The sequence below is a fragment of the Sapajus apella genome, unplaced genomic scaffold (genome assembly GCF_009761245.1).
Source record: "Sapajus apella isolate SASKATOON/1434 unplaced genomic scaffold, GSC_monkey_1.0 scaffold88, whole genome shotgun sequence".
Lineage (NCBI taxonomy): Eukaryota > Metazoa > Chordata > Mammalia > Primates > Cebidae > Sapajus > Sapajus apella.
The window spans coordinates 8598463-8621392 of NW_022437028.1; the positions used below are offsets into that span (position 1 = coordinate 8598463).

The window sequence follows — 22930 nt, forward strand, 5'->3', positions numbered from 1 at the left end:
CTGTTCACAGAATGGTGAGTGAATTCCAAGTGTGACCCCAGGTACAGGAAGAGATATGAAATGGAAACTGTCAGTTTCCTGAAAATCTGGGCCCACAAACTAGCGTGGCATCCTTTCTACTATCTTCTATTCGTCAAGCATCACAAAGCCCATATTCAACAGGAGACAAGCTAGACCCAACCTCTCAAAAAACAATGTCAAAGGCTTTGGGGAGTATGGTTTCAACTCCCACAGATTCTAAGGCTGTGACTCAACCTAGCACACTGGGCTGCCTGGTTGTACACAGGTATCCATATTGACACAAAATCCCCAAGGTGCTCTTACGCTCTTGTGAAGCACCCTTAGCTTGGTTGTTATTTACGTAACTCAGGAATCTTTCTCCTCCCGGATTCTTAGTGACCTCCACATCTTCTCCTTAGCTCTCCCACTGTTTTCCCACAAAACAGGCTCCTCTCCCTGCAGCTATTTTTTTTGGAGACAGAGTTTCATTCTTGTTGCCCAGGCTGGAGTGTGGTGGTGTAATTTCGGCTCACTGCAACCTCCGACTTCCGGGTTCAAGCAATTCTCCTGCCTCAGCCTCACAAGTAGCTAGGATTACAGGCACCCACCACCATGCCTAATTTTGTATTTTTAGTAGAGATGGGGTTTCTTGATGTTGGTCAGGCTGGTTTCAAACTCCTGACCTCAGGTAACCCACCCTCCTTGGCCTCCCAAAGTGCTGGGATTACAGGGTTGAGCCACCATGCCCAGCTCCCTGAAGCTACTCTACCTGAATAAGCTAAAGATCTCTCAATGAGTTAGTCTTACCCCACATCCCAGCTCTGACTCCCCCAGGGCTACCTTTCCAAAGGAGACTCACAACCCAATTTCTTCTAGCTTTTACTTGGGAGGGGCAGGTGGGGGGCGGGGAGGGGGAATGAGAGGGGCTAGGTGGTCTTGGCTGAGTGACCCGATCCCAGGAAGTCATGCTCTTTCTGCACAGATCACTAGCTGGATGTCTGTGTCTGGCCTGGGAGATCACAGTGAGAATTTGTCACTAAAGCAGGTGCCCATGATGGGAAGAAATGGAAATTATATCTAAAGAGAGAGGCTGAAGTGTTCCTTAAACCACAGAAGAAAACAGTGAAAGTACAAAATGACAGCAGCTGTCTTCAAATAGTGCTTGTCAGAGGGACATGAGAGAACAGAGGTGCTATGCTGCTCCACAAGGCAAAACAAGAGCAAACGAGTCCGTGTGAGTTTCAAGAGGCTGGACCTGAGGGTGCACCGTGGCAGTCTAGGTGAGGGATGATGGTGGCAATGGGTGGAGGACACAGGCCAGAGACTGTTTTCTTCACCAAGTCTTGACAGAACTTGATGAAGAACTGCTGAAGAAGGCAAGAGTGAAGGTGACATCTGGCACTTGGATTTTAGGGTTGGACATTTAGAGTAACTCCTTAGCTTCCTTTTAACTCTCAGATACTATGATTTGATCAAATTCCAAATTATGACAGGTATCTTTGGGATGAGAAGATAAAATTTCCTTTAGAAAGACCCCTGGGTGAAGGCTGCCAGGATGCATGGCCTGGCCCGTGTGGGTGAGACAGGCAGTTTCACAAGGTCCTGTTCCACCCTGCCACCTGTCAGCACAACTTTCACTGCTGCAGAGGCTGTGGCCATTAGATAAACTACTCATGGGCAGCCAATCTCTCCCTATCTTTACTGACTCAGCTCGCCTCTCAGTTACTAAGCAACACTTCCTTGAGAGCCTATAGACAAAGCACCTGCAGGGTGTGGGGACACCTATAGACTGGCCATGGGACAAGGCAGACCAAGAACCTGACTTCTATCAGTTTAACAATCTCAAGCCACACCTTGGGAACATGCGGATTCAAACATGTTTATTGAGCAAATCATTAGGACACAAAATAGGCTGAAAAAGATGTTCCAAAAATCTAGGAAACTATGGGCTCTTTCTATTAATCACAGAGAGGTGCTGCACCTCTCCACTCCAAAGAGAACAGGAAAAAGGCAAGGGGACTGGGCCACAGTGCATTAGGGAGGACACGGTCTCTCGCTTCTCTACCCCCACATCACCAGAAGGAAAGGTTAAGTTAGAAAAACAATGTTCAACTCCTTCCCCTCAGACCCCAGGGCTGAAGCCTGGGGGAATGCTTCACTTTGCTCCTTTTCTCTTTGCCTTTTCCAAGTGGTCACATCCTTGAGGTGGGGGGTGGAGCTGGGGAGGGGCCAAGAGTCATGTCAGAAATCCTATAATGAGAAAGATGAAAGGAATACACAGGACACAGCAATAGGCCGAAGGACAGACCGTCCTCCCCTGGGTTACTCTCAAAGCCCCAGAGTCAGCTGAAAGGGCTGCCCCCATGATGTTGCCTTTCTGTCAATTTGATGGGTACATGGGTTGCCTGCCAGCATTTCCCAAGGACATAACTCCTCCTGTTCCGGTGACACTCACCTCAATATCCAGCTCTGTAGAATCTAAGAGGTCCAGCCTGCGCTTCCTGGGGGAAGAGTAGGTACTTGCTTGCTAGAGAGAATGAGATTAAAAGTCAAGAAGGCCTTTCCATACTCCTATCATTTTGTAAACAAAAAACCAGTTCCTTTCCCAGCCTCATAAGAATAACCATGGGCACAGCAGGCCCCTATGGCACCTCCTGGGAGACAAGTTATTGTGGGTACGAGGATCAGGCCTGACTGCAGAGCGCTTCTTGGCCTGCTGACTGAGTCCCTTAAATGCCTTTGGTTTGGGAACCAGAAAATGGTTTTTTTCCTGAGATGTTAGGAAATAATATTTTAATAGAAGCCTTGCTCTCTAGTCTCTGGTTTGAAGGTATCATTGTTTAGTTTATCCTCCTGAGCACAAGACTCTCCTGTTCTGTTCTATTCTATTCCATTCTTTTTCCCTCCCCCGCAGAGAAGACAACAGAAGAATAACAGCAAGATACATAGCCTGCAATGGACTGCATGTCTGTGTCCCCGCAAACCCATACATTGAAATCCTTCCCCTAGTGAGATGCTATTAGGACATGAAGCCTTTAGGAGGTGACTGGGTCATTAGGATGCAGCCCTCATGGATGGATGAATGGCATTCTAAGCCCAGGCCAGAGAGCAGCCTGCTGTTTTTCCTCCAGGTGAGGATACAACTGGAAGCTAGCAGTCAGCAGGCTGGAAAACAGCCCTCACCAGAACCCAACCCTTGGACTTCAGCCTTCAGAACTGTGAGAAATGAATTTCTGCTCTTTGTAAGATACCAGTCTATAGAATTCTGTTACAATTGCCTGAACTCTGACATAGGCTTTTTCCATTTATAAGGTGATTTTACCTTATATTTTATGCAAAAGGTCCATTTTATTTATTTTTGAATTGTTAAATTTTTTAAGACAGGGGTTTACTATGTTACCCAGGCTGGACTCCAATTCCTGGACTATTGATCCTCTCATCTCCACCTCCTGAGTTGCTAGAACTACAGGCTAACAGCTGAGTTTTAAAGATGAGAAAATGGGCAACACACAGTTCCAGCACTTAGGGAGGCTGAGACAGGTGGATCACTTCAGGTCAAGAGTATGAGACCAGACTGGCCAACATGGTAAAACGCCAGATCTACTAAAAATACAAAAAATTAGCAGGCGTGGAGGCATGTACCTGTAATCCCAGCTACTTGGGAGACTGAGGCAGAATCACTTGAGCCCAGGAGGCAGAGGTTGCAGTAAGCCAAGATTGTGCCACTGCACTCCAGCCCTGGGCAACAGAGACTCGACCTCAAAAAATAAAAGTAATTCAAAAATAAAGATGAGAAGGCCGGGCGCGGTGGCTCACGCCTGTAATCCCAGCACTTTGGGAGGCCGAGGCGGGTGGATCACGAGGTCAAGAGATCAAGACCATCCTGGTCAACATGGTGAAACCCCGTCTCTACTAAAAAATACAAAAAAAAATTAGCTGGGCATGGTGGCACGTGCCTGTAGTCCTGGCTACTCGGGAGGCTGAGGCAGGAGAATTGCCTGAACCCAGGAGGTGGAGGTTGCGGTGAGCCAAGATCGCGCCATTGCACTCCAGCCTGGGTAACAAGAGCGAAACTCCGTCTCAAAAAAATAAATAAATAAATAAATAAATAATAAAGATGAGAAAATGGAGGGTGAGGAGGGGTAAAGAGCTAATTTGACGTGGAGTTGAGGACTCGTGCTTAGGTCACCACACTCCAAATGCCAGGCTTTTCCACTACATCAGTAGCATTTCCTCCTGGGGAAACAGACAAGCTAGGTTAGAAGGGGAGTGAGGGGAGGGACAAGGAGAGGTAGCCCTCTAGTAGGGAGAGGAGGACGGGGGTCATGTGTTGGGAGGAGAGACACTGAAGGGGCTGCCGCCTAGACTGGATAACCTCCCACCTTCAGAACTAGGACTCCTTCCAATTCCTAGGAGGTTCGGAGGCAACAATAAATATTTAGGGATTGGGAGCAAGAGTGCTATTGCAACCTTCTTTGGTATTTGTGATTTTTCTTATTCTTTAATAAAAGTACAGTCCAAGCAAAGTCCAAACCAACGTATAACCTTTCCTCCTGTACTCTAGATTCTTTCAGCTTTCAGAGACCAGGTATCATGAGTGGAGAGAGGGAAAGCACTCTGGCTTCTCTTTGGCACATAAGCCCCTAGTTCTTGAGAGAGAAGGGCAGGGTGGTCCACTCACCATGTCTGTATCCTGCCATTCTTCACTTGACTCATCCTGAATTTCGAACTCTTTTTCCTCGTCTTCTTCCATAAGGTTGAGTCTGATGTAGGGACAAAGAGTCAGGCTTTTCAAACTGTTCTTTGAGGACCCTTGAGAGTTTCTGAGACACCCGGGGTGGGGTAAGTGGGAAGCAGTAAGTACAGCATAGTAGGTTTCCACATTATCCTGACAGGAAGTGTTCTATGGCTAAAACAAGCCCCAAAAGCACCCACAGAGAGGCACTGGGTGATACAGGAATCCCCTCACAGTGGGCAACAGATCTGAAGTGAAGACAGGAGATGATGAGGAAAGCTCACCGCATCAGCTGATTGCCCAGACCAGGACCTGAAGGGTTGTGTGGAGTCTGGATAGACTGTGGACCCAAGAACCTTGACCTCTGGGTGCCTGCGAGGGGCTGACTGCTGGGAATGAAGCAGGATCAGTGATGGGATAAAAATCAAGAATAAGAAGAAGACACAAGACAGCTGGTATTGATGGGGAGAAAAGCTCAGTGTTGGGAGAGATGCATTTTAAAGCTAAAAAATAGAGAAGGATTAAAGAAGAACCCAACAATGAGGGAGTGCTACAGCAGGGAACCATGGAACAGAAACAGCAAGATGGAGGTAGCCAGACGCCAAACTAGGAACCTGGACACCCAGATTCCCTCCATGGTCTTACCCCTGGGCAAAGTCCAACTCTGAGTCATCTTCTTCTTCCATCTCTTCCAACCCCCACGGGGGCTGCCTGCTCTTCACAGCTGTGGAGGTGAGGGTGGGTGTGGGCGGGATGCTGTTCAGCTGCAGGATTTCTTCCTGGGATGAGATTTCTTCTCTGTTAGGCTTGGCAGGCCCTGCCAAGCAGAAACACACATTAACCACAGGCCAAGGCCTGCCACAGGCGTTTTCTCTTTCCAAGACTTATCCAGGATTTAGTAAGGGACAGTCAAGCAAGAAGAGAATGGAAAACCTATACAGCCTCATTCTGTTGCCCTCAAATGAGCAGAGCCCTGTGTAATAAATACACAGCCCTATGTACCAAAAAGTAAGGCTTAGAGAATTGTAGCGAGGGCTCGTCCAAGAAAAACTTACTACACAGCTTAGAAAACAAGTTGGAGGCCAGGTGTGGTGGCTCACACCTGTAATCCCAGCACTTTGGGAGGCTGAGGTGGGTGGATCACCTGAGGTCAGGAGTTCGAGACCAGCCTGACCAAAATGGAGAAACCCCATCTCTATTAAAAAAAAAAAAAAAAAAGAAAAAGAAAAACAAGATGGAAAGATATATAAATACACATTTCACAGATAAACTGTAACAGGTGAACACAAATATGAGGGAGGGTTGGAGTCTCTAAGATTGAGAGGTCTGAGTTAGCTAATGAAGACATTTGAGATCCTATCCAAGATTTCTGTGGTCTGAAAAAACTTAAAATGACAATAGAGTTGTCATTGGCACCAGTGGCTACAGTGGATGCATGAGGGCCAGGGAAGAACTGAAAAATGGGAGACAGGATTTTCTAAAAGCTATAAAAAAAGAAGTGATTGCAATGCCAGTATAACTGATATGAAGAAGTGGGGACTTATCTCCTGCAGAGATCAGAGAAGGTAGAGGATGAAAAAGAACCCAGATTCTAACTGCCTGAGAAAACTCAGGTAATATTTCAAAGTAGCCTTCAAATTGATATTAACATCTGTTAACTGTAAACAGACACACTGAAGAGGGAGACCCAGGCTTCTCAGATCAACTTCCCCTTTGACTATCATGCTGCATTTCAATAGAAGAAAAGGTTGACCGACTGGCGCCTCCGGTTTTACCTTCCTATAGGTGACAGGCTAGGCCTTGTGGAAACTCTCCAGAAGGCACTATTTTTACTTAAAACAAGATCAAACCAGAAACTTTTTCACATGTGAGTCCTAAAACTGTAAAATGGAACCCTTTCATATGTGATTCCTGAAACTGTAAACAAAAACCTTTTCACATGTGAGTCCTCAAACTGTAAACCGGAACCCTTTCATATGTGATTCCTGAAACTGTAAACAAAAACCTTTTCACGTGTAAGTCCTCAAACTGTAAACCGGAACCCTTTCATATGTGATTCCTGAAACTGTAAACAAAAACCTTTTCATATGTGAGTCCTAAAACTCTGAACCTAAGATTCTTTCACCTGTAATATCTAAAGTATAAGCCTATATAAAGGCTGAACCTCCCTTTGTTAGACGAGCTGGACTTTGGACAAATTATGCCCAGGCTCCCGGCCGAATAATAAACTCTTTCCTCCTTTATTCAGTGTTCGGGAAATCTGTTTCCCGCGGCTGTTCCTGCTACATTTTTGGTGTGCTGGCCGGGAAGCGAGTCTCGGATAGCAGACGGCAGGGGGGAAGGTCTCTTAGGTGGTTTGCCTAGCCCTGTGGAGCATCCCTGTAGGGGCACTCCTGCTCGCTGGGGTGACGCATCCTGAGAGCGCTCCCGGGCAGGTATTTGCCCGGTGGGAAAGCCTCGCCAGAGTGGAGCAAGGAGGCCCTGCAGTGTCGATCCACCCAGTGGCTGAACACCGAGGAGGAACGAATATTTGGGGAAGTCTGGACACTGAATTTGGTAAGACTGAACCTGGGAAAGTAGCCCACCCCATTTTGGGTAGAAGTGTGGCCTGATCACCCACAGGTGCCAGATCGGCACTTTTGAAGGTAGCTCTCTCTGTAACTAACCTTGGAAGCTTTTTGCTTATGGTTTTGAATTGGAAGGAGAGCGACTGGATGTGTGTCTGTGTGTGTAGATGTGTCCGACCGGACTCATCAGTCATGAAAGGTATCGGGTCCATTAGGAAGGGCCTCATTCGGCGAGCAATTTATAAGAATTAGAGACAGCCAAAGAAGGCTGAGTGAAGAAGCCTCTGGGCATTGTGAAAGGATTTGAAGTGAATGTAAATCGGAGAGTGCGCCTTGCTGCGACTTGCTAGGTGGGAACGGGAACTGCTGTGAGTGAACTAACACTCTCCTAACTGTGGCAATTGTTTGTTTGAAGTGTTATGGGTCACTCCCATAGCCATTCCACACCTTTAGAAACCATGCTGAAAAATTTCAAGAAGGGATTTAGTGGGAATTATAAAGTAACTATGACACCAGAGATATTAAGGGTTTTATGTAGGGAAGATTGGCCAGCATTTAGGGTAGGGTGGCCTCCAGAGGGGACCCTAGACAGGTCCCTTGTCTCCAAAGTAAGGCATGAGGTTATATATGGCGAGCTAGAATACCTCGATCAATTTCCATACATAGACTCATGGTTGCAGTTAGTTTTGAACCCTCCAGAGTGGCTAAGAGAGCAGGCAGCGACTGTTTTAGTGGCCAAGGGACAGACTGCTAGAAACCACCATCCCCTCTCGCCGCTGAGAAATGCTGAATCTCAAGGTCCGGGCAGATTCAGTGGCAGAGACAACTCCCAAGGTTTTGGTTAACCCAGCGGCAGAAGAGTTTTTGTCAATAATGCCTCCTCCTCCTCCTCAAGGACTCCCTGCTCCTGGGCCGGAGGCCTTGGCATCCCTACCAGACCTGCACACCCCTAAATCCCCCAGAGCAGACAAAAGAGAATGTGGAAAAACTCCACCCGTTGCTGCCCGCCTCCCGGAGGGAACTCCCCCTCTGGCAGCCCGTCTGCGACCCAAGGCTGGGGTACAGATGCCTTAAAGAGAGCAGGTACACGGGAGTGGATAAGGATGGCCACATGGTAGAAAGACGTGTTTTCACGTACCTGCCATTCACCTCAGCTGATCTTATCAATTGGAAAAATAACAACCTGTCTTATACCGAGAGACCCCAAGCTCTCACTGATCTACTGCAAACTATTATTCAAACTCATAACCCCATTTGGGCTGATTGCCATCAGCTGCTTATGCATCTTTTTAACACGGACGAAAGGCGGAGAATACTCCAAGCCGCTTCTAATTGGCTGGAGGAGCGTGTTCCTGCAGATTACCAGAATCCCCAAGAGTATGTCAGGGTCCAGTTACCGGGAACTGATCCCCAGTGGGATCCAAACACCCCGGAGGGCATGCAAAGGCTAATCTGGTACAGAGGAGCCTTGCTGGAAGGATTAAAAAAAAGGGGCCCAGAGAGTTACAAACATTAATAAAGTCTTTGAGGTTCTTCAAGGAAAAGAAGAAAGCCCTACTCAATTCTATGAAAGACTGTGTGAAGCTTACCGCATGTACACTCCTTTTGATCCTGAGAGCCCGGAAAATCAGCGTATTATAAATATGGCATTAGTCAGTGTGCAGAAGACATTAGACGAAAATTGCAGAAACAGGCAGGATTTGCATGCATGAATACTTCACAGTTACTGGAAATAGCTAACCAGGTATTTGTAAACCAAGAGGTGGTAAGCAAGGGGGAAAATCGTAGGGAAGAGTAGCTTCAAGTTGGGTGAAATGCCATCTTGATAGCTGCTGCTATTAAAGGAGTGCCCCCAAGAGGGTGGGAAAAGGGGGGTTCCTGGAAAGCCCCACAGTCTGCCCGCCCATGCCTGCAACGCGATCAGTGTGCATTTTGTCGAGAAATAGGACACTGGAAGAAAAAATGTCCACAGTTAACTGAGGAACAGGATGATCCTAAGCACAAGGATCCAAATGTGCGCGAAGGGGCTCTGTTCAATCTAATGGAAGGGCCACTGGACTAAAAGAGACGGGAGCTGAACTCATATGCCCCCAAAGAGCCCATGGTCCAGACAACAGCTCTGTAACCCCCCATCGAAAGAAACAAAGTCAGTGTTGTTAAATCTATCAAGGTATTAAGAGAACAGATTTTCTTGGACTTAATGAATTGCTCCTGCCCCCCTTCTCTGGCAAAACCTGTTCTGCAAATCAAGGGCCACTATCCCATTCAACAAAAGAGACTACCTGCAGCTAAAACTGCCTCAGCCGGGGGTCATCCAGGCTCTCACTGTCCCTTGGGAAGGAGGGTGGAGACTTCCCAGCCGGAAGCAGAGGACTGATATTATCGCCCAGGCCAGTGCAGGGTTTGCGTGGCTTTGCACCCAACTTATACACGCAGTTGGGATTATTGCCAGCAGAGGATAGTTGGTTCACTTAATTGGACTTAAAGAATACTTCCTTAGAATTAGACTGGCCTTGGAGGGTCAAAAACTGTTTGCATTTCAATGGGAGGAACCCAGAAGCAGGTGTAACCACTCAATACACGGGGACCCAGCTTCCCAGGAGCTCAGAAATTCTCTCATCGTCGCTGGGGAGGCATCAGCCTGTGACCACCCCCCAGAAGTTTCTTGCTTGCATGCTGCCCCCGTATGCTGATAATCTTCTATTGGGACACCCCAGGGCAGTTGGGTGCGCAAACAAATGCCTTACTTCAGCACCTGGAGGACTGTGGGTATAAAGTGTCTAAAAAGAAAGCCCAGATTTGCCAAAAAGCAAATGCAATAGCTGAGGCTCACCATCTGGAAGGGGGAATGCAGCCTAGAAGCAGATAGGAAGCAAGCCGCTTGCAAAGTGACAGAACCTGAGACTAAAAGCAGGTAAGAGAGCTCCTGGGAGCGGTGGGTTTTGTAAAGTGTGGATTTCCAAACTTCGCAGTACTGGCCAAACTCTTACACAAAGCGACAAAGAGGGGAGGGGAGAAGACAAGACACCTTTCGAATGGGGCAGAAGCTAAAAGTGAAACTTCTGTCAGCCCTGGCTTTGGGGCTAGCCGATTTAACACAGCCTTTTCATGCTGTCAGAAAAAAAAAAAAAGAGAAAAGAAAAAGAAAAAATGGCAATAAAAGATTCTAGCCTCAACTCTGGGAAGAATTTAAATATCAAAGCAACTCACAGAGCAGTGACTCTAATGAATGCCAAAAGACCTCATTGGTAAGTCTGCCAAATACCAGGGCCTGCTATGTGCAGCGGTTGTACAAGCCGTACATGAGACCATTCATTTAGGTCAAGAGTCACTTGAAAAGATGCTGGGCAGGTACTTTTACATCTTAACACTTATCAGCCTTGACCAAAACTGTGGCACAGCGATGCATTCGTTACATGTCGGCAACACAACACGAGGCAGGGTCCCAACTATTCTCCCTGGCAGGCATTCGAGCTTACAGAGCAGCTCCGTTTGAAGATCTCCAGGTAGACTTTACTAAAATGCCCAAGTGTGGGGGACATAAGTATTTGTTGGTCCTGGCGTGCACATACTCTGGGTGGGTAGAGGCCTCAAAAGGCCCATAAAGCGATCCATGTGCTGCTTCAAGATTGTATCCCTAGGTTTGGATTGCCACTGCACGTCGGATCAGACAACGGACCAGCATTTGTGGCAGATTTAGTCCAGAAAACAGCAATGGCCTTGGGTATCACCTGGAAACTGTACACTGCCTACCAACCTTAGAGTTTGGGAAAAGTGGCAAGAATGAACTGGACCATGGAAAACAGCTTAGGGAAAGTGTGTCAGGAAACAAGATTAAAGTGGGTGCAGGCACTTCCCTTGGTGTTATTCAGAGTTACACGCACTCCCTGTAGGAAAACAGGATATTCCCCTATGAAGTCTTATATCATAGGCCCCCTCTCCTACTCTGGGCACTCCTAAGAACTCCTTGGGAGTGGGAGGAGATTGAGTTAGGATGCTAGTTATCAGCTCTAGGGATATCGCTTAGGATACTTCAACCTGAGTAAATAACAAATATTCTGTAAGCCTCTTTCTCCCAGTTCACCCTTTCTCACTAAGTAATCACGTGTGGATAAAGGATGGGAGTACAGCCCCTCTAAAGCCACAATGGAAAGGACCTCAGACCTGATCCTGATCAATCCCACAGCTGTGAAGGTAGAGGGAATCCCAGCCTGAATCCACCACAGCCGTGTAAAAAACCAGCAACACCTGAGACTTGGACCAAGGCAAGGACTGCAGAATCACCTTAAAAAGACAAGCCTTAGGCCGGGCGCGGTGGCTCAAGCCTGTAATCCCAGCACTTTGGGAGGCCGAGGCGGGTGGATCACGAGGTCAAGAGATCGAGACCATCCTGGTCAACATGGTGAAACCCCGTCTCTACTAAAAATACAAAAACATTAGCTGGGCATGGTGGCGCATGCCTGTAATCCCAGCTACTGAGGAGGTTGAGGCAGGAGAATTGCCTGAACCCAGGAGGCGGAGGTTGCGGTGAGCCGAGATCGAGCCATTGCACTCCAGCCTGGGTAACAATAGTGAAACTCCGTCTCAAAAAAAAGAAAAAAAAAAAAAAAAAAAAAAAAAGACAAGCCTTGCTCCAGCCACATCCCGGAAGCTGGCTGGTCTACGCACGGCTGAAGCATGAAGAAATTCATCATGGGACTTGTTCTTCTTAATATTTGGACTTGTACAGTAGGAACATTAAAGAATGCCCTCAGTATGTACGCCAGGTAGGGCGTAAAAGTTACTGCCATTCTTTTGTCCTACAGTTCTTATAAATGTACAGGGACACAGAAGGGAACCTGTTTATATAATGGTATTCAATATAAGGTGTGTAATCCAAGAGGCGGACAGGTAGCTGTGTCATAGGCATCATTATGCCCTCTTTCTTCCTATTATCTGTTAAGATAGGTGGGCTGTTAATGTATTCAGTCTACTCTGCTAGGGACAAAAGAAACCTAAAGATAGGAGAATGGACAGATGATAAGTGGCCACTGGAGAGAATTATTGAGTACTATGGGCCGGCCACATGGGCAGAGGATGGCTCATAGGGATACCAGACCCCTATTCACATGCTCAACTGGATCATCCAGTTGCAGGCTATTTGGAAAATACTCACTAATGAGACAGGCAAAGCTCTGTCCCTTTTAGCCCAACAAGAAACTCAAATGAGAAACATGATTTATCAGAACCGGTGGCCCTAGATTATTACTAGCAGCCAAAGGAGGAGTCTGTGGAAAATTCAATCTAACCAACTGCTGTCTGCACATAGATGACCAGGGGCAAGCAGTGGAGGATACTGTGCGAGACATGACCAAACTGGCACACGTGCCCCTGAAGAGGGAGACCCAGGCTTCTCAGATCAACTTCCCCTTTGACTATCATGCTGCATTTCAACAGAAGAAAAGGTTGACCGACTGACGCCTCTAGTTTTACCTTCCTATAGGTGACAGGCTAGGCCTTGGGGAAACTCTCCAGAAGGCACCATTTTTACTTAAAACAAGATCAAACCAGAAACTTTTTCACATGTGAGTCCTAAAACTATAAACCGGAACCTTTTCATATGTGAGTCCTGAAACTGTAAACAAAAACCTTTTCACATGTGAGTCCTCAAAGTATGAACCTAAGATTCTTTCACCTGTAATATCTAATGTATAAGCCTATATAAAGGCTGAACCTCCCTTTGTTAGACGAGCTGGGCTTTGAACAAATTATGCCCAGGCTCCCAGCCGAATAATAAACTCTTTCCTCCTTTATTTGGTGTTTGGGAAATCTTTCCTGGGGCTGTTCCTGCTACAACATTACCATTACCCTCCTGCTCCATGGCCATGTTCATTTATGCTGGGAACACTGTAGACCCCTCGGTGGTAACCGACCAGCCCCAAGCCTCTGGAACGATTGATGAAATCCGAGGCATTTGAGATTGAGAAGAAACTGTGGTTGACATTTTGTTTATTGTTTGCCTTAAACTTAGTTTGCCTGAGTTATTTAAACTTAGTTTGCCTGAGTTATTTGCTTTACTGTACTTGTTATGCTCTATACTGATCATACTTGGGGACACAAAGAATAGTGTGAAAAGTTAAAATGTAGCTTATAACTTTGGCCTGCTGAGCTGTTCTTGTAAAAACAGGAACTCTGTGTAAAAGGCAAGCCACATAGCCTGACTGCTGGAGAGAGATAACAGCACGTAATAAGCTTCTCGTTGCAGAGCGTCTATAAACGGATGTGTGTAATGGAGAGGCTTATTACCCAGATTCCTTTCCCGGGAAAGGCATATTGATTATAGTCCTAGAAAGGGAATGCGACCCTTATAGAAAGCCTATAAACACATACATGAGGGGCATCTGTTGTGGGGAAAAACCTCTGTGGTTGAGATAAGGATGTAAAAGTCTTTCTTCTCCCACTGCTCCTCCAGGCCTGCATGGGGGTCTCCCCTCTCTTGCAGTTTTGTGGTCAGGCTGGTTGTCCTGTGTCAGATCCTGCTCCCCCTGCAGCTGTAAGCCCAATGCTTTTCTTGCTGATAATAGTAAGTTTATGTTTAACCTCCATTCTTGCTAAGGTATATGGTTTCTATGCTGACACACAGAAAGTATCTTGTTCTGCTTTTACAATATCACATTGTGATTTTTGTGCACCAGTCTTGCAAATGTATTCTTTTTGTATGATCATTACTACAATATTGTGTAACCTTGCTTACCCTCCCTTATGGAAAGAGCCTAATAAAAAACTGGGGTTTTCAGGGGAATATCAGACATCCATGGAGCAGCATTATGTGGTGTTTCCCCTACGCCCAGCTCTGAAGAAAACTGTTTCTCTTTTTTTTTCTTTTTCACTGACCACTCGATCACTTTGAGAGATCTTGAATCTATGTTGATATATTGGGAGCTGGTCTTCCGATACATCCACTGAAAACAATAATCCCAAAGTGAGCTGCTATTGGTTCAAGCAGAAGTCTATAGAAAACAAGGAAGAGCCACCCCTCCTGGGCTTGTATTCCCAGAGAGGAAGTCTTGGACCCCCAAGATGCGTCCTCCTAATCTTCCCGAACTAATAATGGTGTGATGCCCAAGGGCTGGGCCCTTAAGTCTCTCCTCTTCTCCATCTTTATTGGCTTCCTCAGCCATGTCCTTAAATATCACCTATACTCTTCCACATCCCAAATGGTTCTCAAGCCTTTAGCTCTCCCCTGAACTCCATCTTAACACCCAGTGGCCAACACCAATGCCCCAACCTTCCCCCACAGCTAGCTTCACTCTCAGCCCTCCCCATCTCAGATACTGTCAAGTAGTCCTTCTGTCAGGCCAAAATCCTTGGAGCCATTCTTAACTCCTCTTTTTGTCTTATGTCCTACAACCAGTTTATCAGAAAAGCCTATTAGAGATACCTTGAAAATGCACCCAGAATCTGGCTGCTTCTCCTCAACTTCAACATTGCCCCTGGCCTAAGAAGCTCTCTTATCTTGAATCTCGGGCTGGATTCCTACAACAGCCACAGCCTCCCTACTGGTCTCCCAGCTTCTAGTCTTCCTCCCTCTCCTGTCATTTTCAACATAGCAGCCAAGAAGATTCTTTAAAAATAGAGGTTGATCCTGTCGTTCCTTTGCTCAAAATCCTCCAATGTACTCAGAGTAAAAGTCAGTCTCTGTCTTAGATGCTGTGGGCTCTTGCACCCTCTTTGGTCTCATATCTTGTAATCGGTATTCTGGCCATAATGGTCTTCTCTGCTGTTACTTGAACATTCCAGGAACATTCTCCTCATCCCCTCATGGCCTCAGGACTGGCTGCTTCCTTTGGTATGCTATTCTGATACACACTAAGCACCCTCCCTCACCTGTTAAAAAAAATTCATTGGGAAGCCAATAGGCTGAGACGGCTCTTACACTTTGAGTTCCTAAGTCAGCAAACTGAAACTCAACACAGAGTGAAAGTATGTGTAACCTGGGAGAAGGAAACTTAAGCTTAACCAGTCAGAAACTACCAACTAACCTCTAACTAATTATGGTCAGTTAACCTCTAATTATGAACTTTCCATTTTAACCAATCAAATATTTTCTTTGTCTTGCTCCCACAGACACAATTATAAATGTCCCCCCGGCCTCCTCGATGGTGGCACCCTGAACTGCTGGCAGTCTGCTACTGCCTGATTAATAAATTGCTGAATGCTCAAATAAACCTGTTAAAATTTTAATGAACCTAAGTATATCTTTTAACTTATCTTTTAGGCTTTTTGCCCAATATTTGTGGCTTGATCAGTCTTTGTAAGACTGCAATCCCCACCCCACCAGGATTCCTCACACTCCTCCTTGCTTTTTTGCCATAGCATTTACTACTGTCTGACACCCTCTAAAGAAAGAGATTGTTGGCTTTTTTGTTCACTGCTATATTCCCAGCACATGGTGCTCAGTATCTGTTGAATGAATTAAGCCAATCTCTTCAGTTTTATCTCACCTTCACAAACCCTATGCTTTAGGCAGAGTAATCTATGTACCTCCATGCTTTGCCCAGTACACAGCCTTCTATGCTTTGCTTGTGCTATTCTGCCAGCCCATGATGCTCTCTTCCTTCCTCTGTTCAGCTTATACGAATCTTACTTATTTTTTAAGCTCCAGCAATTCCATCTTCTTGGTAAAGGCTTCATCCTTCTCTGAATTCTGCAGCATTCATTTGTACGAGCCCTCAGGCAGTTATTTATTGGCAATTGTTCATAATTCAGGTTTTCCATAATTAAAATTTCCCCCTTTCCTATTAGATAATAAGCTGCTGGAGGATTCTCCATGGCCCCTAAAACACTGAACATAGTATCTTGCAGTAGGTCCTTAACAAGTATGTATTAGTTAATTGGCTAAAGCAGAGTTTCCTGATAGTATAAGATATAGTTTTAGGTAGTGCACAGGAAACATTAAAAAGAAATCACATCCATCTCAAACCATACACAAAAATTAACTCAAACTGGATCATACATCTAAATGTAAGAGCTAAAACTAATAGGAATAAATCTTTGTGACCTTGAATTAGGCAACAATTTCTCAAGATATGGCACCAAAAGTACACGCAACAAAAAAATAAAGTAAGTTAGATTTCACCAAATTCAAGAACTTTTGTGTTTCAAAGGACACCATCAATAACATAAAAGGACAACCCAAAAAATGGGAGAAATTGTTTGCATATCATAAGGAATCTTGTGTCTAGAATATATAAAGAATACTTACAACTCAACAATAAAAAGACAACCCTAATTTAAAATAGTAAAGAACAGACTTTTCTCCAAAGAAGATAAACAAATTATCGATAAGCACATGAAAAGATGTTCAATATCATTAGTCATTAGGGAAATGCAAATTTAAACCACGATGAAATACCACCTCAGTTACTAGGAGACGGATAAAATTAAAAAGACAATAATAAGTACTGGTGACAATGTGGAGAAACCAGAGCCCCCATCCATTGCTGGTGGGATAGTAAAATAGTGTAGGTACTTTGGAAAACAGTGTGGGTAGTTCCTCAAAAACTTAAATATAGAGTTGCCATATGACCCAGCAATTCCACCCCCAGGTATATCTCAAGAGAACTGAAAGATGTATCCACCCAAAAATTTGTACATGCATATTTAGCAGCATTATGCATAAACAGCCCAAATGTCAATCAACTGACAAGTGGATAAATAGAATATGGCATATCCATGCAATGGCATATTGTTTTGGCCGTAAAAAGGTATGAGATACTGACATATTCCAAAGTATGGATGAACTCTGAAAATACTGTGCTAAGTGAAAGCAGCTGGACATAAAAGGCCACATATTATATGAAAGGTCCGGAATAGACAAATCAAGAGATAGGAATTATATTAGTGATACTACCTAAGGCCGGGAAGATGGGGAGAGACTGCTAATGGGTATGTGGTTTCTTTTGGAATGATGAAAATATTCTAAAATTAGATAGTGGTGATGGCTGTACAATTCAGTGAATATGTTGGAAACAACTGAAATGTACACTTTAAAAGGGTGATTTTTATTTTATGTAAGTTATATCTCAATAAAGCTGTCACATAAAGTCCCACTTAAAGAGATACACTAGAAAGCACATACTCGCATATGAAATGATTGCTACAATGTTACTTAATATGAGACTGTTTTTTAAAAAGCAAATTAAAGAAAAAACCTTAGGCAACTTTAAGATAACAGGTGATCTGAAGGTAAAAAGTAATGAAGGTTGCGTGAAAGTGTCTAAAATTTGGAAAATAATGGAATATAAGATGTCGAGGAGGGGTACTCTGAATATACGGATTTCTTAGTTCAATATTTGGTTTTATCATCAGTTTCTTTTTTTTTTTTTTTTTTTTTTTTTTGAGATAGAGTCTTGCTCTGTCACCCAGGCTGGAGTGCAGTGGTGCAATCTTGGCACTGCAGACAGCAGATGCTCAATGAAATATTTGACAAAGTAAGTCTGAAGGCAGCTGAAGACCATCTGCACTTAACCACGCTGGGCACTCCCATACCCACACACAGCACCCTACCTTCAACACGCCTCTTCTTGGAGCGAGGGAGGGCCTGAGGGCTGGTCTCTGCTGTGTTCTCCACAGGGCTGAGGGAGTGGCAGTAGGTGGTGACTGGGCCCCAGGGATGGCCAGGTGCCTGGGAGATGTGCTTCAGGCACTTTTCTAGGTAGGACAGTCTAAGAAAGAGGTGAAACAAAAACACTGAAGGGGCCACTGGGCCTCAGCAAACCCTTCCCTAATCCACATCTCTATCGACCCACCAACTTACAGCAGCTGTTTGTCCTGATGGAAAAGTCGGGGGGAAAACTCTGAAAGGAGCTCCAGGAAGGCCAGATTTGGGGGCTGATCAGAGGAGCCAGCTGGAGGAAGCTCAGACAAGGAGAACTTGATGCCTTCCCTTGGGTGGGCAGAATTCCTTCAGGAAGAAAGTCTCTTCCCACTTCCCTCCCAGGGCCAAGATATCCCATCCAAATGCACCCTCACCCTGTCCCCAGCTTGTCTCCAAAGGCATATCTACCACTAACATGACTGCCATGCCTGACACACATGCCCTTCCTCCAAGACCTCCCTCCTAGCCCTCCCTGGACATAGCTTCCACTCAATACTTCCTACTTGTGTAGTATGACCACAAGGTCACGGTTCTGCAGCTGCTGGGGTCCAAAGCTCAAGGCAAATCTCCGGGCCAGGTCCCTCATCTCGATGAAGGCGGGAAGCTCATTCAGGCCCTGTGGCCCATGCTCCTGCAGCAGTTCTGTGTACAGCTGTGTCCAGGAGACATGGTGCATGTGGAAAAGGGAGAAACACGGCAGAAACAGAGAAGTTCAGCATTCCCTTCTCTACTCAGAAATTCCAAAGGCCTTGGGACACCACCTACTACTTTTACTTTCTTTCCTTCTAGGGAATTCCCAATCACTGACCCCTGCAGCAGACAAAGCTCATCACCCCTACTCTGTAACATTAAATAAAAACGTCTATAGTAACTGAAGGAGGCTGAGAAAACAGGCTGAAAAAAAGGAATTCCCTATCACTTCCTTGTTGGGTTTTCTGGCGTCCTGATAGTTACTCTTGATGGGGTTGCCCGGTCAGTTAAAAAAAATACATTCCAAGGGTCTACTAGGAATGAAGGAACCTATCACGTAAAGTTCTGTCAAAAGAAAAGTTACTGCTCCAAAGGATCTTACATTTGGAGTGGCTGAGGGTAGACAGAGACTTGTGGACAACAGGGAGGGCATGTCCTCAAGGCAGAAGGGCATACCTGCTTGAGGCTCAGCAGCAGGATTCGGGAACAATGACTTCGGTCAATCTGTCTTGCTCTAGTTAATGTTTCCTTGATAATGTCACCATAGTCATTGTAGAACTGAGGGAAAAGAGTGGGGAAGGTAATGTCTGACCGGTGGAAAAGATGATTTTGCTTCTTCTTTCACATCGCTAATCATGACTCTCTCCCAAAGTGCCTTAGGTAGCAAACATAAACCGAAGCATAAAATAATTCAGACTAGACTTCATCTCTAATCAACAGGTACAAAGCCTAAAAGAAATTAGAGTTTTGGTAAATAATGAAACAGGCTGGGCGCCTGTAAGCCTGACTCTCGCCTATAAGCCCAGCACTTTCAGATCCCAAGGTGGATAGATCACGAGGTCAGGAAATGGGAGACCACCCTGGCCAACATGGTGAAACCCCATCTCTACTAAAAATATAAAAACTAGCTGAGCGTGGCAGCGTATGCCTGTAGTCCTAGCTACTTGGAAGGCTGAGGCAGGAGAACTGCTTGAACCTAGGAGGCAGAGGTTGCAGGGAGCCGAGATTGTGCCACTACACTCCAGCCTGGCGACAGAACTAGTTTCCATCTCAAAAATAATAGTAATAATGAAACAAACACTTCCCCAAGCCCAAGCCTTGGAGACGTAAGCCTGACAGTGCCCTGTCACACAGCACTGACCTTCACTATTTGTCTCTCCCCAACTACAATGGAAGCTAAACCAAACAGGAGCTTGTGTGTTTTGTTCATTGCTGTGGCCTTAGCTCCTGGAATGGTGCTTGGCACATAGCAGGTGCTCGATAAGCATAAATCAATACTGATGGGTTGGGAAAACTGGAGCACACATCTAGGTATCTTGTGGGGACTGATGCCTCTTTTATTCTTTTTTCCTTCTTATTTTACTTCATTCCATAGACTGGGGTCAGAAAAGTATTTCTGGACAGGAAGAATAAGCTATTTCCCCTCCAGTAAATTTCTTCACAGCTTTTTCTCCATAATTATTTACAATTAAGTCTCTTCTTTGTCCCTTTATTCTGAACACCCAGTGCCTTTCCCTCCTACTTCTCCTTTAAGCCTGATACCAACAGATACCCCCCACCTGTAGTGCTATCGTGTTTGAAGTCATGACTGTGCTCCACTTGTTCTCTTCTATTTCTATAGGGCCTTGCTGTACCTTGTTGTAGTGTTTGAAAACATCTGAGGCTGCGTCCATCTCCAGTACCCCATAAAGTAACAGCTTACAGAACCCGGCCAAGAGGCGGCGCCGCTGGTGTAGCCGCTCTATCTGTAAATGATCCTCCTGGGAATCACCTGGTTCGCATGGAAGGCAGAAGAGAATCACAGACTTAGGCCTCCTGCCCCATATTCCGGAACCACACCCAAGCCCCAACCCTTACTGAGCCCCAGGTATAGAGTCACTGCACCACTGCCCAAGTCTCCTGGCTGAATGAAGACATGGTCCATGAGGAAGCTGGCTAGCTCAGACTGGAGGGTAGCTTCAGGAAAAAAGACAAGTGGCCTAAGGAAATCACGGCCCCCAACAATCATCTGAGGGCTAAAGATGAGAAGCAGATCACTTAATAAGACAAAAGCCTGTAGGGATAAAAGAAAGGATGCTTAAAAGACAGAATGTTTCCCAAGGTAGAAAAGACACTTTCAATTTCTCCTTGGAATGGGGACAGAAGCACTCGCCTTCTTGCTCCCACTTGAGTCAATGCTCACCTGCTCCCGGATCTCAGTATCCACATCTGAAAGGCAACTCTGGCACAGTTCACAGAAGGTCACCATTCTTTCCCTCAAACTCGACAGCTGCTTCTGTGGGCACAGTGACTTGAGGGGGAAGAATGAAGACATAGGCTCCTCTGTTCCCATTCCCCCTTCTAAGACCCACACTCACCTGGGAAGCATCTGATTTAGAAATATGGGTTAGTGTCCAGAGAATGGAAAAATAGACAAGAGTCAAGGCTGGCAGGATAACCTGTAACAACAAAGTGTTTGAAAAATGAGGTTTGGGTCAGGACGGGGGAGAGACAGATAGGCACATAGCAGTGAAGAGGAGAGAAAATGAGTAAGGGGAGACCCAATTCCTTTTCTGGTAGAAAATGAGTAATATTCTGGACAATCTTCAGAGGCTTCTATATGAGGTAGAAATGTCACTAATTTACTCTACGTCTCCTAGAATCCCTCAATGTTATCCTCGGCTTCCAGGATATCCAAGAAGATAGTTGTCTTTAGGCAATGGAAGTACAGTCTACCCTCTAAGAGAGGAATGTAAGGGGTGACCCCCACCTGATCTTCCTCACTTTGTACACTCCACACCCTGGGACTTGACCCACCTGGTGGCCACCTGGGACATAGGTCCTTAAAAACTAGCTCCCCAGCCCCCAACCCATCTCCCGCCTTCTGCAGGTTCTTCATTCACCTGGTGAGGAACCTCTCCTGTGTCCACAGCCTTCTGCAGAAGTTGGTAACATGGCTCATAGAGCTCCCAGCGAGTCAGGTCATGAGCGCTTTGTGGGAGAGAGGGGAACGTTATACTGGAAAAAGAACAGAGTGAACCAACTCCACAGACACCAGTAAAAATGGGATGGGGAAGACAAGGAAAGCCACTCACTTGTAGAAGGCAGAGAGGCGTTTCAGAGTGGTTGCCAGATTATATACCTCATCCTCATCTAGGAAGGATGACTGAGGAAGAAAGAAGATCCACAATAGCATTTCCTCCAGAACTCATCTGTCCACGTCCCCCATCTTGCAGTCCCTCCCACCCTTGTATGGGGTGTCCCATTGTCCAGCCCCAACTCCTACCTGCAGCAGCTCTTCAAGCTCCTGCTGGAAGCGGTCAGTTAGTAGATCTACTAGTTGGCTGCGGGCAAAGTCGGCCCGGCTGAAGAAAGTGAATTCGGGATTACAGAGCAAGTAGAGGGCGTGTGCCCCAGCCTCAAGCACCGCTGGCTCTGTGTGCTTCACCACCACCTCCTGGAGTTGCTTCAGGAGCAGCTCCAGGTGCTGAGAAGAAAAGGCAGAAGACGGTGTGCTGTGAGGGCGGGAGGAGGAAAACTCTTCTGGAGGGAAGTGGAATGGGGTTAAAAGCATTAAACTTCAAGGATAAGATGCCTAAGAAAGAAAAGGCTTGCCAATTTTTCTGGAACCCAAGTTCTTGGCAAAAAAAGATACTGGCAATAGAACCCTTTGGCCCCAGCAGGTGAGCAGCAAGTTATAAGAAATCTATCTCCCTACCTTCTCCAGGCGCCCAGTGCAGTAGATGTGGAGGTCAAAGCAGCTGAGAAGCTGGAGCAGGGGAGTGACTTTCTCTGCATCAGCTGAGAACTGTGATGATTGACAGGAGGCCTCCTTATGAGCTGACACATTGGTAATTCCTACTGCCACCCCTCCTCATAGAGGCCGATTACTTTCCCTGCTCATGGGGTGACGTTGAGTGGAAGGGCAGTGGTACCTTGGCCAGGAGCTGGGGCAGCAGGGGGATGAGGTGCTCAGTCAGCTTCACTCTGTCATCAGCTTGGGTCTTGCGTTCCTTAGAGGTTAAGCCCTGGAATGAGAGTCACTTGGGGGTGGAGGAGGTGTGGAGAAACATTGGTCTAGGGGGTATGTGCAGTCCTCCTCCCCATGACCTTATCTGCCTGGAAGGAAAAGAGAACTTGGCAGCTCCCATCAGATTTCTCTGGAAATGAAATTCTTTAAAGGGTAGGAGGCCGGGCACAGTGGCTCATGCCTGTAATCCAAGCATTTTGGGATGCCAAGGAGGGTGGATCACTAAGTCAGGAGGTCAGGACAAGACTGGCCAACATGGTGAAACCCCATCTCTACTAAAAAATACAAAA

The 22930-nt window shown here is 46.0% G+C and overlaps 1 protein-coding gene across 2 annotated transcripts in view; it reads right to left on the reverse strand.

The window, feature by feature from the left end:
- Positions 1-1859: 1859 nt before the first annotated feature.
- Positions 1860-22930, reverse strand: part of STAG3 (stromal antigen 3) — a 43049-nt gene continuing 21978 nt past the window's right edge. Inside the window, exons 17-34 of one of the 2 annotated variants that reach the window (XM_032255226.1) lie at positions 22546-22638; positions 22329-22418; positions 21897-22097; positions 21706-21776; positions 21514-21601; positions 20989-21069; positions 20814-20906; positions 20516-20684; positions 20266-20402; positions 19088-19189; positions 18445-18593; positions 18101-18229; positions 17851-18008; positions 5381-5552; positions 5020-5124; positions 4682-4763; positions 2456-2527; positions 1860-2250 (exon numbers count right to left, since the gene is read on the reverse strand). In XM_032255226.1, the coding sequence (XP_032111117.1) occupies positions 2242-2250; positions 2456-2527; positions 4682-4763; positions 5020-5124; positions 5381-5552; positions 17851-18008; positions 18101-18229; positions 18445-18593; positions 19088-19189; positions 20266-20402; positions 20516-20684; positions 20814-20906; positions 20989-21069; positions 21514-21601; positions 21706-21776; positions 21897-22097; positions 22329-22418; positions 22546-22638 (2001 nt within the window). In that variant the 3' untranslated portion in view covers positions 1860-2241. The remainder of the gene's footprint in view (positions 2251-2455; positions 2528-4681; positions 4764-5019; positions 5125-5380; positions 5553-17850; positions 18009-18100; positions 18230-18444; positions 18594-19087; positions 19190-20265; positions 20403-20515; positions 20685-20813; positions 20907-20988; positions 21070-21513; positions 21602-21705; positions 21777-21896; positions 22098-22328; positions 22419-22545; positions 22639-22930) is intronic. The other variant, XM_032255227.1, reaches the window with a different exon arrangement.